The sequence below is a fragment of the Procambarus clarkii genome, chromosome 4 (genome assembly GCF_040958095.1).
Source record: "Procambarus clarkii isolate CNS0578487 chromosome 4, FALCON_Pclarkii_2.0, whole genome shotgun sequence".
NCBI classification, from domain to species: Eukaryota; Metazoa; Arthropoda; class Malacostraca; order Decapoda; family Cambaridae; genus Procambarus; species Procambarus clarkii.
Window position 1 is genome coordinate 39,954,454 of NC_091153.1, and position 17,583 is coordinate 39,972,036.

A 17,583-nucleotide genomic window follows, 5' to 3' on the forward strand; every position below is an offset into this window, starting at 1 on the left:
ATTCAGACATCTTGTAAACAATTCAGACATCTTGTAAACAATTCAGACATCTTGTAAACAATTCAGACATCTTGTAAACAATTCAGACATCTTGTACACAATTCAGACATCTTGTAAACAATTCAGACATCTTGTAAACAATTCAGACATCTTGTACACAATTTAGACATCTTGTAAACAATTCAGACATCTTGTAAACAATTCAGACATCTTGTACACAATTCAGACATCTTGTAAACAATTCAGACATCTTGTAAACAATTCAGACATCTTGTACACAATTTAGACATCTTGTAAACAATTCAGACATCTTGTAAACAATTCAGACATCTTGTACACAATTTAGACATCTTGTAAACAATTTAGACATCTTGTAAACAATTTAGACATCTTGTAAACAATTCAGACATCTTGTAAACAATTCAGACATCTTGTACACAATTCAGACATCTTGTACACAATTCAGACATCTTGTACACAATTCAGACATCTTGTAAACAATTCAGTTGAAAAATAATAAAACTCTGAAACTCTAAAAGTCACAAAAGAATTTAGTTTTGTGAAATAAGTCTCTTAAATACAAACAAACAATATATAAATGTTGGAAACACAGCCAAAAATTGTGCAAGAATTCTCATCTAGAAACGTGTGTAAAACATTTTGTGAAATTGCTGTCTTTCTTGCCCTTGCAAGACCCCACACTTGGACTATGTACTGTGTTGAGCACAGTACTTCAGAACGGTGTAAAATTTTGGACACCGTACTTCAAGAGGATGTAAAGTTCCCTCACAGTCAAAGGTGATTAACCAGGTTAATCCAAGGCTTCAAGAAAGCTCCTGATGTAGAGGGATTAATGACATGTTATTTACATTAACCAGTCAAGCGTAGAGCAGGAGGGGACGTGATTGGAATCTTGAGATTAACGAGAGAGAGTTTAACATGGGGAGGGGGGGGAGGGGACGTGATTGGAATCTTGAGATTAACGAGAGAGAGTTTAACATGGGGAGGGGGGGGGGGGATATATATATTTATATAGCGTGCTATTAACTACCTTCAAATTCGTTTCTTAAATCAAGCTAGGGGGTTCTATTGATCTGTTGTTGCACGCCGCAGGTTCTCTGCACTCTGGTGTTCTCTCTTTAGTTGCTGGTGTTCACAGTACAGCAGTACACAGTTCACAGTACAGCAGTACACAGTTCACAGGACAGCAGTACACAGTTCACAGTACAGCAGTACACAGTTCACAGTACAGCAGTACACAGTTCACAGTACAATCACATCACTACAGTCAGTTCACTCAGACATTAAGGGTTCGAAACCTGGCTGACTACCAGGCCAGGTTACTTGTGAACATTGTTCCCAGACCATTCCGGTCCACACCCCTGGACCATCCATACCATGGTCCACACCCCTGGACCATCCATACCATGGTCCACACCCCTGGACCATCCATACCATGGTCCACACCCCTGGACCATCCATACCATGGTCCACACCCCTGGACCATCCAAACCATGGTCCACACAATGGACCATAACCGGTCCACATAACCTAACATCCTGTACTCCCCTAACGAGGAATCTCCTCAAGCCATTCCCACATGTTAGTTACTGCCTATTAAGGCTTACTGAACTTACATGATTTCAACTCTACACAGGCGAATGAACTGGCCCGTGTCGAGTTCTGGGAATCTGGTCCCTCAGTAGCCAAGCATGGACATCTCGGACTCGACCTGGGTCGAATCGACGACCCTGCCCAGTCCGACGACGGGCAGGGTCGGATACGACGACCAGTCGTATCCGACTGGTGTCATTCCGTCATTTGTCGTGTCATTCTCAAACATGGCGAAGCAACTGCTTCAGGCCGTGAATCACGTAATCAACCTATGCAACAGCCTGAATTGCCGTAGACATTACATGCAGATACAAGTGGATTTTGCTTATGACAACTAGTTCATCTGCTTAATACTGCATCATGATACCAGCCAATTACCAACCTGGCGTCATCCTCACACCTCCCAAATGACCTGACAACCTTTACTACCTCACACTGACCAACTGTGTTGTCTCCACTGGTCACTTGTACAGCCACTCTAGTCATCTAGTCACTCTAGAACGATTCATAGCATATGAGTGCTATATCACATGCGACTTAAGTAATTCTCATGCTAAATATACAATATTTTAAGTCACAACAACATCCCCTCACCATATACCCTCTCCTCTCTCCCCATCTTCTCCCCATCACTGTAACCATCTTCCCCATCACTGTAACCATCTTCCCCATCACTGTAACTATCTTCCCCATCACTGAAACCCATTAGAAAACAAACCTGTCATCTGTTATACAAGTCTATGGACTCAGAATTGAACATTGCACATTCACAGGACTCGTGAAGGCGAGGCACTATAGGACCGTGCCTTCAGGGGGGGACTGGACCGGACCCCCCCCCCCCCCCTCTGTCACTCCCGATAAAAGTGCCATAAATCCTGCAAAGTTTAATGAAGCTGGCTGCAAGCTGGCTCCAAGCTGGCTCCGAGCTGGCTCCAAGCTGGCTCCAAGCTGGCTCCAAGCTGGCTCCAAGCTGGCTCCAAGCTGGCTCCAAGCTGGCTCCAAGCTGGCTCCAAGCTGGCTCCAAGCTGGCTCCGAGCTGGCTCCAAGCTGGCTCCGAGCTGGCTCCAAGCTGGCTCCGAGCTGGCTCCGAGCTGGCTCCAAGCTGGCTCCAAGCTGGCTCCAAGCTGGCTCCAAGCTGGCTCCGAGCTGGCTCCAAGCTGGCTCCAAGCTGGCTCCAAGCTGGCTCCGAGCTGGCTCCAAGCTGGCTCCAAGCTGGCTCCGAGCTGGCTCCGAGCTGGCTCCAAGCTGGCTCCAAGCTGGCTCCAAGCTGGCTCCAAGCTGGCTCCGAGCTGGCTCCAAGCTGGCTCCAAGCTGGCTCCAAGCTGGCTCCGAGCTGGCTCCAAGCTGGCTACAAGCTGGCTGCAAGCTGGCTCCAAGCTGGCTCCAAGCTGGCTCCAAGCTGGCTCCAAGCTGGCTCCAAGCATCCTTCAACAGACATACAGCCGACAGACATTGATGAAGATTAAGCCACCCAAAAGGTGGCACGGGCATGAATAGCCCGTAAGTGGTGGCCCTTTAGAGCCATTACCAGTATCAATAGCTGATACTGGAGATCTGTGGAGGTGCGACTGCACCCTGCGTGACGGGAGATGTCTCCCGTGGACATTCTTTCTTGATAATGATTGATTGATTGATAAAGATTAAGCCACCCAAGAGGTGGCACGGGCATGAATAGCCCGTAATCTTGATAATGTATTTATTGTACATTTATATAAATAAAAGAGTGACAGGTGACACTAATAATGAAGACACCAGATTTACTTTATTAGAAAGTTCACAATTTATCTCATAATTTTTTAATTGTTTTGTTAGGTTGATTCTATATTTGAAATTAGACTTTTACCTGTCTTACAGTGTGAGTACTGTGTGAGTATAGTGAAACACTGTACTGTGTGAGTATAGTGAAACACTGTACTGTGTGAGTATAGTGAAACACTGTACTGTGTGAGTATAGTGAAACACTGTACTGTGTGAGTATAGTGAAACACTGTACTGTGTGAGTATAGTGAAACACTGTACTGTGTGAGTATAGTGAAACACTGTACTGTGTGAGTATAGTGAAACACTGTACTGTGTGAGTATAGTGAAACACTGTACTGTGTGAGTATAGTGAAACACTGTACTGTGTGAGTATAGTGAAACACTGTACTGTGTGAGTATAGTGAAACACTGTACTGTGTGAGTATAGTGAAACACTGTACTGTGTGAGTATAGTGAAACATTGGACTGTGTGAAACACTGTGAAACACTGTACTGTGTGAGTATAGTGAAACACTGTACTGTGTGAGTATAGTGAAACACTGTACTGTGTGAGTATAGTGAAACACTGTACTGTGTGAGTATAGTGAAACACTGTACTGTGTGAGTATAGTGAAACACTGTACTGTGTGAGTATAGTGAAACACTGTACTGTGTGAGTATAGTGAAACACTGTACTGTGTGAGTATAGTGAAACACTGTACTGTGTGAGTATAGTGAAACATTGTACTGTGTGAAACACTGTGAAACACTGTACTGTGTGAGTATAGTGAAACACTGTACTGTGTGAGTATAGTGAAACACTGTACTGTGTGAGTATAGTGAAACACTGTACTGTGTGAGTATAGTGAAACACTGTACTGTGTGAGTATAGTGAAACACTGTACTGTGTGAGTATAGTGAAACACTGTACTGTGTGAGTATAGTGAAACACTGTACTGTGTGAGTATAGTGAAACACTGTACTGTGTGAGTATAGTGAAACATTGTACTGTGTGAAACACTGTGAAACACTGTACTGTGTGAGTATAGTGAAACACTGTACTGTGTGAGTATAGTGAAACACTGTACTGTGTGAGTATAGTGAAACACTGTACTGTGTGAGTATAGTGAAACACTGTACTGTGTGAGTATAGTGAAACATTGTACTGTGTGAGTATAGTGAAACACTGTACTGTGTGAGTATAGTGAAACACTGTACTGTGTGAGTATAGTGAAACACTGTACTGTGTGAGTATAGTGAAACACTGTACTGTGTGAGTATAGTGAAACACTGTACTGTGTGAGTATAGTGAAACACTGTACTGTGTGAGTATAGTGAAACACTGTACTGTGTGAGTATAGTGAAACACTGTACTGTGTGAGTATAGTGAAACACTGTACTGTGTGAGTATAGTGAAACACTGTACTGTGTGAGCATAGTGAAACACTGTACTGTGTGAGCATAGTGGAACACTGTACTGTGTGAGCATAGTGAAACACTGTACTGTGTGAGTATAGTGAAACACTGTACTGTGTGAGTATAGTGAAACACTGTACTGTGTGAGTATAGTGAAACACTGTACTGTGTGAGTATAGTGAAACACTGTACTGTGTGAGTATAGTGAAACACTGTACTGTGTGAGCATAGTGAAACACTGTACTGTGTGAGCATAGTGAAACACTGTACTGTGTGAGCATAGTGAAACACTGTACTGTGTGAGCATAGCGAAACACTGTACTGTGTGAGTATAGTGAAACACTGTACTGTGTGAGTATAGTGAAACACTGTACTGTGTGAGTATAGTGAAACACTGTACTGTGTGAGTACAGTGTTTCCTTAGGAGGTGAAGGGGTAACAGAAAATAAAAGCTCGTATTTAGGAAACTTTAGATTTAATTCAAAATTACAAGGAGTTACATTGTACAGACAGAAATACAGATATACAGACATCTGATATTTCATTCCAAGACGTGGTATAACACGCCTGATATCTCATTCCAAGACGTGATATAACACGCCTGATATCTCATTCTAAGACGTGATATAACACGCCTGATATCTCATTCCAAGACGTGATATAACACGCCTGATATCTCATTCCAAGACGTGATATAACACGCCTGATATTTCATTCCAAGACGTGGTATAACACGCCTGATATCTCATTCCAAGACGTGATATAACACGCCTGATATATCATTCGTGATATATCAGATGAACAAATCAACTTACAGTTACATGGAATACATATGGTGACAAGTTTTGTGATTTACTTCGTCAAAAAAAGCAATACGTAAATGTAAAGGATCTGTAAAAATTTAAACTACTCCAATGTAAACTGTAAACTAAATGTAAAGTATTCCATTCATGCACGGTATGTGAACTCTTCCGTGAGACTGTGGTTACTGCAGGATCGAGCTGTTAGCTCTTGGACCCCGCCTTTGTAACCGTCGGTTGTCTAATGTAATGACTCCCGATCTGTTTTGTCCACAATGTCTTGATATATGTTTCTGATATAAGTTCAGTCCATAATAGCTGACTGAGATATCTATTTACTACTAGATGAACAGAGGCATCAGGCGAAAGAAACACTTCCTCATTGTTTTCTGCCTCGTCAGGAAATCGAACTCGGGCCCGTAGACTGGGGACCCCGAGTGCTGTCGGCTGGTGGAAGAGTTCACAATTTGTGGTATAATCCTTTCACTTAAAACTAGATCAGATAACATTTGTGCATTAGATATAAAGAGTTATAAATAACTTCAAATAACGATTTGTTCATTGCATCAAATAAGCTTACCAAGAAACCAATCTTAATTTACTCAAATCTCTTTGGTTTTTAGTTTTTTAACTTTACTTTTTAGCTTTTTAGCCATAGCATAGAGCATAGCTTTGCTCTATAACAAATCACTTTCAGAGCTCCGAGCCTTGCAGATATTCTCAAAATTGTTACAATAATCCAAATCCATACAAGCGATCTCACCATACAAGCGATCTCACCATACAAGCGATCTCACCGAAATCAACAATTTTGGATCAAATCTCAAACTAATGTACAGTTTCACTCCTCCCTAGATGAACATCATGTACCGAGTTCATTGAAGAGTTCAGTTACTGTGAACTGGAGAGAGAGACTGTGATTGATGATTGATGGAGATTAAGCCACCCAAGAGGTGGCACGGGCATGAATAGCCCGTAAGTGGTGGCCCTTTTGAGCCATTACCAGTATCAAAAGATGATACTGGAGATCTGTGGAGGCGCAACTGCACCCTGCGTGACGGGAGATGTCTCCCGGACCAAATGGTGACCAAATGGTCCTTCAGAGTGCCATAAATCCTGCAAAGTTTAATGAAGCTGGCTGCAAGCTGGCTGCAAGCTGGCTCCAAGCTGGCTCCGAGCTGGCTCCAAGCTGGCTCCAAGCTGGCTCCAAGCTGGCTCCAAGCTGGCTGCAAGCTGGCTCCAAGCTGGCTCCAAGCTGGCTCCAAGCTGGCTCCAAGCTGGCTCCGAGCTGGCTCCAAGCTGGCTCCAAGCTGGCTCCAAGCTGGCTCTAAGCTGGCTCCAAGCATCCTCCAAGCTGGCTCCAAGCTGGCTCCAAGCATCCTTCAACAGACATACAGCCGACAGACATTGATGAAGATTAAGCCACCCAAAAGGTGGCACGGGCATGAATAGCCCGTAAGTGGAGGCCCTTTTGAGCCATCACCAGTATCAAGAGCTGATACTGGAGATCTGTGGAGGTGCGACTGCACCCTGCGTGACGGGAGATGTCTCCCGTGGACATTCTTTCTTGATAATGATTGATTGATTGATAAAGATTAAGCCACCCAAGAGGAGGCACGGGCATGAATAGCCCGTAATCTTGATAATGTATTTATTGTACATATATATAAATAAAAGAGTGACAGGTGACACTAATAATGAAGACACCAGATTCTCTTTATTAGAAAGTTCACAATTTATCTCATAATTTTTTAATTGGTTTTGTTAGGTTTTGTTAGGTTAGGTTGATTCTATATTTGAAATTAGACTTTTACCTGTCTTACAGTGTGAGTACTGTGTGAAACACTGTGAAACACTGTACTGTGTGAGTATAGTGAAACACTGTACTGTGTGAGTATAGTGAAACACTGTACTGTGTGAGTATATTGAAACACTGTACTGTGTGAGTATAGTGAAACACTGTACTGTGTGAGTATAGTGAAACACTGTACTGTGTGAGTATAGTGAAACACTGTACTGTGTGAGTATAGTGAAACACTGTACTGTGTGAGTATAGTGAAACACTGTACTGTGTGAGTATAGTGAAACACTGTACTGTGTGAGTATAGTGAAACACTGTACTGTGTGAGTATAGTGAAACACTGTACTGTGTGAGTATAGTGAAACACTGTACTGTGTGAGTATAGTGAAACACTGTACTGTGTGAGTATAGTGAAACACTGTACTGTGTGAGTATAGTGAAACACTGTACTGTGTGAGTATAGTGAAACACTGTACTGTGTGAGTATAGTGAAACACTGTACTGTGTGAGTATAGTGAAACACTGTACTGTGTGAGTATAGTGAAACACTGTACTGTGTGAGTATAGTGAAACACTGTACTGTGTGAGTATAGTGAAACACTGTACTGTGTGAGTATAGTGAAACACTGTACTGTGTGAGTATAGTGAAACACTGTACTGTGTGAGTATAGTGAAACACTGTACTGTGTGAGTATAGTGAAACACTGTACTGTGTGAGTATAGTGAAACACTGTACTGTGTGAGTATAGTGAAACACTGTACTGTGTGAGTATAGTGAAACACTGTACTGTGTGAGCATAGTGAAACACTGTACTGTGTGAGTATAGTGAAACACTGTACTGTGTGAGTATAGTGAAACACTGTACTGTGTGAGCATAGTGAAACACTGTACTGTGTGAGCATAGTGAAACACTGTACTGTGTGAGCATAGTGAAACACTGTACTGTGTGAGTATAGTGAAACACTGTACTGTGTGAGTATAGTGAAACACTGTACTGTGTGAGTATAGTGAAACACTGTACTGTGTGAGTATAGTGTTTCCTTAGGAGGTGAAGGGGTAACCAGAAAGTTAAAGCTCGTATTTAGGAAACTTTAGATTTAATTCAAAATTACAAGGAGTTACATTGTACAGACAGAAATACAGATATACAGACATCTGATATTTCATTCCAAGACGTGGTATAACACGCCTGATATATCATTCCAAGACGTGATATAACACGCCTGATATTTCATTCCAAGACGTGGTATAACACGCCTGATATCTCATTCCAAGACGTGATATAACACGCCTGATATTTCATTCCAAGACGTGATATAACACGCCTGATATATCATTCGTGATATATCAGATGAACAAATCAACTTACAGTTACATGGAATACATATGGTGACAAGTTTTGTGATTTACTTCGTCAAAAAAAGCAATACGTAAATGTAAAGGATCTGTAAAAATTTAAACTACTCCAATGTAAACTGTAAACTAAATGTAAAGTATTCCATTCATGCACGGTATGTGAACTCTTCCGTGAGACTGTGGTTACTGCAGGATCGAGCTGTTAGCTCTTGGACCCCGCCTTTGTAACCGTCGGTTGTCTAATGTAATGACTCACGATCTGTTTTGTCCACAATGTCTTGATATATGTTTCTGATATAAGTTCAGTCCATAATAGCTGACTGAGATATCTATTTACTACTAGATGAACAGAGGCATCAGGCGAAAGAAACACTTCCTCATTGTTTTCTGCCTCGTCAGGAAATCGAACTCGGGCCCGTAGACTGGGGACCCCGAGTGCTGTCGGCTGGTGGAAGAGTTCACAATTAGTGGTATAATCCTTTCACTTAAAACTAGATCAGATAAGCAGGCGATGAGTCACAATAACGTGGCTGAAGTATGATGACCAGACCACTTGTGATCAGATAACATTTGTGCATTAGATATAAAGAGTTATAAATAACTTCAAATAACCTTACTAAGAAACCAATCTTAATTTACTCAAATCTGTTTGGTTTTTAGTTTTTTAACTTTACTTTTTAGCTTTTTAGCCATAGCATAGAGCATAGCTTTGCTCTATAACAAATCACTTTCAGAGCTCCGAGCCTTGCAGATATTCTCAAAATTGTTACAATAATCCAAATCCATACAAGCGATCTCACCATACAAGCGATCTCACCATACAAGCGATCTCACCATACAAGCGATCTCACCATACAAGCGATCTCACCGAAATCAACAATTTTGGATCAAATCTCAAACTAATGTACAGTTTCACTCCTTCCTAGATGAATATCATATACCGAGTTCATTGAAGAGTTCAGTTACTGTGAACTGGAGAGAGAGACTGTGATTGATGATTGATGAAGATTAAGCCACCCAAGAGGTGGCACGGGCATGAATAGCCCGTAAGGGGTCGCCCTTTTGAGCCATTACCAGTATCAAAAGATGATACTGGAGATCTGTGGAGGCGCGACTGCACCCTGCGTGACGGGAGATGTCTCCCGGACCAAGTGGTGACCAAATGGTCCTTCAGAGACTGTGAGGGAGGACCTTCCATATCAACTTGAACACTCCTCACTATGTTGACCAGACCACACACTACAAGGTGAAGGGACGACGACGTTTCGACTTGAGAATGGTCCAGGACGGACCGAAACGTCGTCGTCCCTTCACCTTCTAGTGTGTGGTCTGGTCAACTTACTTTAGCCACCGCCTGCACTCCTCATTATCTCCTTCATCCTCTTCTTACACGTAATTAGAGCCTAAATTTTCGCGATGGCGCTTGCCCATAAACTGAAGACCGTCGGCAGCGGACCCTCCAGGGTACGTGAAGCTGCGGAGGTTTGTCGAAGATCGAGTCTGGCGTCTTCTGCAGGTTGAGACTAGAGTCGAGAAAGCCTTGGAGCGGTTGTGGTGTGTTCTGGAGAGGTCCGCCGAAGAGCTGACGAGCGGGAGTCTCTTGTGGTCCATCCTGGAGGTGTAGAGGGCCTGGGAGCGTCGTCGGCTGGTCCTCCGGCGACGACCACGGCTGCATGGGGGTCACGTCGTAGGGAAGAGAGTCCTGCCTGTTTAAGAAATGCATATCAATAAAATATTCTAGTATGTAAAATGAACAAATCCACAAGGGCCGTGACGAGGGTTCGAACCTTCGTCCGAGAGTATCCCAGACGCTGCCTTAATCGAGTGAGCTACGACATGGTCAAAAGAATTAAAACCAGAAGTTTTACATAATAATTCCATCTGTTATGTAAGCCAACAAAGTAAGCCCAGGAATTAGAAACCTTTCATACGAAAGACGAAGTGTGACATGACGGAAGTGTAAAAGTGGACAAAAAAGAAGATAGTGTAGTGTAAGAAGATATTATTAAAGGTGTTCAATATGTCAACACAAAATAGAATGCAAAACAGTGTTTAGTTTAGATTCGGTAAATCTATGGAACTAAGATACCGGGTAACATAATAGGTGTATTTTAAGAACAGAAAGTTAGATATATAAGTTTAAGAACTGCCTCATACGGGTCTCTAGGCCTTCTCCGGTTTCCTGGAGAGAGAGCATACCTAGAGAACATACCTAAGAGAGAGAACATATACCTTAGAGAGAGAGAAAATACCTGGAGATCTACTCTACTCCCCGAGCCCGGCCTGGGGCCAGGCTGTGACCTATTTACCCAGTAAACATTAAACTGCATCACAAACAAAACCAAAGATCAATAACTTACGCGTTAAAGGAGAATATCTTTCGTCTGCTACTGGTGAAATTGATGTCAGGTAGACGCGTATTAGAGGGCGTGTGAGGCGTGGGGCTGAGGGCTTGGGCGCCTCCCACACTCCCCCAGCTGCTGGCGCCCCTGGAGGGAGTGGCGTCCCTGGTCGGGGTGCTGGTACAGAAGGGGAACTTAATCTTCCGCACCGCAGACAGGCGGCGTGGCTCCTGGAACTCCGGCAGCTCCTGTCCCATGGAGAAGGGCAGGCCGGTCATGTCCGGAGACTTGTTGTCCAAAGTTGGTGACGGAGATGAGAAATAATCCGAGAGATGTAGAGGAAGCTGTAAAGGGCTGTCATCTTGGTGAGAGGTTGAGAGGGAGTTGTTAGCCCTTTGTGCCATGATAGGTTGACTCCGAGTGGATAATGTCGAGCAGGACACCTACGCAGGGAAGAACGTCAACTGGAACGTCAACTGCCTTCAATGCACAAGCGTTTTCTGTTGTCTTAAACTGAAGATACTCGTCACAGCACAATGTGAACAATATTAGGTACGAGGCGAGGCACTAAGCACTAATGCCTCAGGGTGAATTTATAATGGGAAGCGGGTGACCTGGGTGAGGGGGGGGGGGGCGGGGGAAGTGGGTGCCCTAGGTGAGGGGGGCGGGGGAAGAGAGGGACCTAGGTGAGGGGGGGGGGGGGGCAGGGGAAGAGAGGGACCCAGGTGAGGAGCAGGAAGCACATTTCTCAGATTATACAAACAATTGCACAGAGAAATTACATTAACATGATGTATCAATAAGAAAATCAGTAGAAGCTGTGATGGGAATTCGAACCTTTGCTCTGGGTACTCTTTTATTTGTCTTATACAATCATATATTGTTTTCACGTGTCCTGTCTTGTACATACTCTCATCCGTTGTTGTTATTGTTTTAGGCCGGCCACACACGTGCAGTTTTAACTGACAGTTATAACTGTTCAGTTAAAACTGCACGTGTGTGGGTATCTCAGTTGCTCGTTTCGTCAGTTCAACAGAACTGTACAGTTAAACTGCGACAAATGCAATGTTCCATATTTTTAACTGAAAGGAGTAACTGAACTGAGCGTGTGTGGGGATTCGTAACTGTACAGTTCTCAACTTCTCATTTCTACAGATGGTAGCGGTGAGTGCAGTTTGAGATGGCACGTAAACATGCGCAAATAATTGAGAAAATCAATTGGTTCTTCACTTAATTCCTTTAACAATTTGATATCAGAACATTGATTTCGCCTTAGTAACCACTTTTTGCACCACTGCTTACGCTTCTTAGTTTTCTTGTTTCTATTTGCTTGTAGCATTATAAGGAATACACCAAGTGCGGCAAGATCCTACTCCTCGGAATCCATGGTAACACTGAGGGATTGAACTGTGTGTGTGTGTGTGTGTGTGTGTGTGTGTGTGTGTGTGTGTGTGTGTGTGTGTGTGTGTGTGTGTGTGTGTGTGTGTGTGTGTGTGTGTGTGTGTGTGTGTGTGTGTGTGTGTGTGTGTGTGTGTGTGTGTGTGTGTGTGTGTGTGTGTGTGTGTGTGTGTGTGTGTGTGTGTGTGTGTGTGTGTGTGTGTGTGTGTGTGTGTGTGTGTGTGTGTGTGTGTGTGTGTGTGTGTGTGTGTGTGTGTGTGTGTGTGTGTGTGTGTGTGTGTGTGTGTGTGTGTGTGTGTGTGTGTGTGTGTGTGTGTGTGTGTGTGTGTGTGTGTGTGTGCATTTCATTTTTAACTGACGTCAGTTTGAACTGTGACAGTTATAACTGAACAGTCATAGCTGTCAGTTAAAACTGCACGTGTGTGGCCGGCCTAAGACTTAGCTACTCAGAACGAAGTGTCCATGTAGCACGGGCTATGGTGAGCCCGTAATTGAGTTCGGTTATTCGGGATAACCTTGTTACTGTGATATTTGGGTCTAAGTTTAAAATGAAGGTGGGGATTCCTCAGTTTTCCCGGTTTATTTTTCGCTTCTGTTTTAGTGCGCTGGTTTTAGTCTTTACTCACTTCCATTTGTAGGAAACAATACGAACATAAGAATGAAGGTAGCTGCAGAAGGCCTATTGGCCCATACGAGGACGCTCCTATTTATATCAACCCAATACACGCAGAAATCACACTAACGTGATGCATCAAATGAACAAATCCACAAGGGCCGTGACGAGGATTCGAACCTGCGTCCGGGAGCATCCCAGACGCTGCCTTAATCGACTGAGCTACGACAGGGTTAAAAGAATACCCAATGCATTGTAAGTGTACTGAAGTAAGGGCGAAGAGGTAGAACAGCTTGTTGACAGAGCCCAGGTACATGGGGGGATTGTGTAAAACCCTGGTTTGTGTCTCGGAGAGGCTGCAGGATCCTTGTTATCTTGAAGTGATTTCGGGGCTTTTTAGTGTCCCCGCGGCCCGGTCCTCGACCAGGCCTCCACCCCCAGGAAGCAGCCCGTGACAGCTGACTAACACCCAGGTACCTATTTTACTGCTAGGTAACAGGGGCATAGGGTGAAAGAAACTCTGCACATTGTTTCTCGTCGGCGCCCGGGATCGAACCCGGGACCACAGGATCACAAGTCCAGCGTGCTGTCCGCTCGGCCGACCGGCTCCCTCCCTTGTAAGGGCAGTAGCACTCCCGGTTGCAATTCTTTTACTATGTCGTGGCTCAATCGACTAAGGCGCGTCTGGGATAATTTGAAATGTGGGTTCGAACCCTCATTACGGCCCTTGTGGGTTTATTCATTCATATTTATATAAATCGCAGGATCAACATTCATATGGTATCTCATTCATTAAATCAAGTCCTCTGCACTGTAATCCTCCCGTGGTGGTGGTAATGGTTTCCTGGGGCGCCTGACAGCTAGGTGGACAGCGCTTCGGATTCGTAGTCCTGAGGTCCCGGGTTCGATCCCCGGTGGAGGCGGAGGCAAATGGGCAAAATGTTTCTTTCACTCTGATGCCTCCTGTTACCTAGCAGTAAATAGGTACCTGGGAGTTAGACAGCTGCTATGGGCTGCTTCCTGGGGGTGTGTAACAAAAAGGAGGCCTGGTCGAGGACCGGGCCGCGGGGACGCTAAGCCCCGAAATCATCTCAAGATAACCTCAAGATAGATAATGAAATACATTCGTGCAAGATATTTTGTATAACACTTTGTAACAAAATTAAGTTTTATCTTATCTTGTTTTTTTTCCATTTGGTCACCATTTGGTCCGGGAGACATCTCCCGTCACGCAGGGTGCAGTCGCGCCTCCACAGATCTCCAGTATCATCTTTTGATACTGGTAATGGCTCAAAAGGGCGACCACTTACGGGCTATTCATGCCCGTGCCACCTCTTAGGTGGCTTAATCTTTATCAAACTATCTTATCTTGTTTTGCCTAAAAAATCATTGTTCATTACTTTCCACCTTTCGAACTGAGAGAATTAATACATTAGCGCCTTCACCTCTCATTAGTATAATCGCTGACGCAACATTTATCTCAGAATCTCTATCCCAAATACATTGTAAGTTCAGTTCCGTCCTCATTGTCTTATAGCATTTCTTGGAGATCCTAAAACTACTCAATTGGAGACGAGGAGTCACAATAACGTGGCTGAAATATGTTGACCAAACCACACACTAGAAAGTGAAGGGACGACTTGTCCACAGCCTCGCTCCTGTGCCAGGTAAGCTACGGGCTCACCATAGCCCGTGCTACTTGGAACTTATTCCGAGTAGCTGTATAACAACAACAACTTGTCGTCCCTTCACTTTCTAGTGTGTAGTTTGGTTAACATACTCAATTGGCTTCGCCTTGTACGTCCTTAACTTGTTTAGACTTCCCTGGAAACACAAACCGAAACTGTCTCTATTTTCCGCTTGTTACAACTTGTAATAAAGTTGTTACATCTTGGCTTAACGTGTTTATGACGTAATAGAACGTTGTTACAACTTGCTATATTGGTTGTTATAACTGGTTAGGTGTTAAAACTTGTTCGAACGTTGTACCAACGTCGTAGTTTCGGTGTGTGTTTGGCGGGTTCTAACTTGTGGGTTTAATTACTGGCATTCTTCGCTGGGCGCGTTCAAGAAAATTTATGTTCTTTCAATACAATGACAACCAAAACTTTACTTCATAATCTAAATGAGACCTAATTAGAGCAACATTTATCCTAAGGTATAACGGAAAAATAAGACTTTTATTGCTAACGTTCCAAGAAATACGGTCCAGTATCATGTTTGCCTTACCTTAGTGGCATTAAATTTCTACTAAACATGAACCTCAGATTTCCAATCATAAGCACATAATGAACAAATCCACAAGGGCCGTGACGAGGATTCGAACCTGCGTCCGGGAGCATCCCAGACACTGCTTTAATCGACTGAGCTACGACAGGGTTAAAAGGGTTGAAACCGTTGATGCATCACCACGAGAGACATCTCCCGTCATGCAGGATGCAGTCGCACCTCCACAGATCTCCAGTATCATCTCTTGATACTGGTAATGGCTCAAAAGGGCCACCACTTACGGGCTATTCATGCCCGTGCCACCTTTTGGGTGGCTTAATCTTTATCAATCAATCAATCGATGTATCACGTTAGTGTGACCTCTGTGTGTGATGATATAAGGGCGAAGAGGGAGAACGGCCTATTGACATAGCTCGGGTGCAGGGGGAGGGGGTTGTGTAAAATCCTGGTTTGTGTCTCTGAGAGGCTACGGGATCCAGTAAGTTCAGTAGAACTTCGGTTTCAACTCTTTTAACCCTGTCGTAGCTCAGTCGATTAAGGCAGCGTCTGGGATGCTCCCGGACGCAGGTTCAAATCCTCGTCACGGCCCTTGTGGATTTGCTCATTTGATGCATCACGCTATTGTGATCTCTGTGTGTAATAAGCACATAATAATCATAGATTTTTTTACTTTAAATTCTTACTAATCATAACTCTTAAATCCCTTTCGCAGACTTCGTAATCTCTACCGCATCCAGTTCTGGACCCAGATTCACGAAGCAGTTACGCAAGCACTTACGAACGTGTACATCTTTCCTCAATCTTTGACGCCTTTGGTTACATTTATTAAACAGTTTACAAGCATGAAAACTTGCCAATCAACTGTTGTTGTTGTTATAAACAGCCTCCTGGTGCTTCGGAGCTCATTAACTGTTTAATAATTATAAACAAAGCCGCCAAAGATTGAGAAAAGATGGACAGGTTCGTAAGTGCTTGCGTAACTGCTTCGTGAATCTGGCCCTATATCCTGTAACTCTATCGTAATTACCTAATCTCAAAACTTTACATTTGTCAGCATTAAACTGCATCTGCCAATCTTTTTGACCATCTAGTATACCATACAAATTTATTAGATCGAATAATAATGACCCGAAATTGATAACTTTCGGTCTGAAAGTTGTTCGAGAAAGTTGAAAGAAAGTTCAGTCTGAAAGACTTTCAGTCTTTTTACAGGTTAAAAGAAAGCTTGGTACAAAAGGATTAAGAATGGGGAAGTCAGTCTAGAACAAGAATTTGTCCATCTGTTTAAAAATTTAAAACAGTAAACAGGGAAAGCAAACAGAAACTATATGAAATTCGTAGCAGGGTTATCTTGAGATGATTTCGGGGCTTTAGTGTCCCCGCGTCCCGGTCCTCGACCAGGCCTCCACCCCCAGGAAGCAGCCCGTGACAGCTGACTAACACCCAGGTACCTATTTTACTGCTAGGTAACAGGGGCATAGGGTGAAAGAAATTCTGCCCATTGTTTCTCGCCGGCGCCTGGGATCGAACCCAGGACCACAGGATCACAAGCACAGCGTGCTGTCCGCTCGGCCGACCGGCTCCAAGCAAAGGGCAAGCAAAGACAAATCCTAATTATTTTTATTATCCAGTTACATCGAACAAAGATTAGGGAAAGAATAGGACCATAAAAACTGTGTCAGGTCAGATAACTGGTAATGACAAAGTGTCAGGTCAGATAACTGGTAATGACAAAGTGTCAGGTCAGATAACTGGTAATGACAAAGTGTCAGGTCAGATAACTGGTAATGACAAAGTGTCAGGTCAGATAACTGGTAATGACAAAGTGTCAGGTCAGATAACTGGTAATGACAAAGTGTCAGGTCAGATAACTGGTAATGACAAAGTGTCAGGTCAGATAACTGGTAATGACAAAGTGTCAGGTCAGATAACTGGTAATGACAAAGTGTCAGGTCAGATAACTGGTAATGACAAGGAGATGAATAAGTATTAGTAATGTCTTCTCACGGATATAATTAAATCGGATAAAAACCCACACTTGTGTAGTTTATATAAGGAATTTACACCAAGTCTTTCACACTCTTCTGAGTGCTTTGTCAAGGTCTGAGTGTGTGATTAGGATCAGACTTACATCTCAATGTCCAATGATTAGACGTTGAGACGTAAGTCTGGTCCTAATCACACACTCAGACACTGACTTTCTCTTAGTGAAAGACTTGGTGTAAATTCCTTACATAAATTTCACAAATAAAATAGTGTGAGTTTTTTATCCT

General features: G+C 43.4%; 1 protein-coding gene across 1 annotated transcript; it reads left to right on the forward strand.

The window, feature by feature from the left end:
• The first annotated feature begins 15,517 nt into the window (after nucleotides 1-15,517).
• Nucleotides 15,518-17,303, forward strand: LOC138371124 (uncharacterized protein DDB_G0282077-like). Its single transcript, XM_069335962.1, has 2 exons — nucleotides 15,518-15,563; nucleotides 16,993-17,303. The coding sequence occupies exons 1-2, from the start codon at nucleotides 15,518-15,520 to the stop codon at nucleotides 17,301-17,303; spliced, it is 357 nt and encodes a 118-aa protein (XP_069192063.1).
• The last annotated feature ends 280 nt before the right edge of the window (nucleotides 17,304-17,583 follow it).

Bases quoted from the DNA above. Each gene is read 5' to 3' on its own strand.
- LOC138371124 (XM_069335962.1), top strand. From the start codon at position 15,518: ATGCAGTCGCACCTCCACAGATCTCCAGTATCATCTCTTGATACTG. The intron at 15,564-16,992 runs GTAATGGCTCAA...AAACTGTGTCAG, and splicing joins AGTATCATCTCTTGATACTG to GTCAGATAACTGGTAATGAC.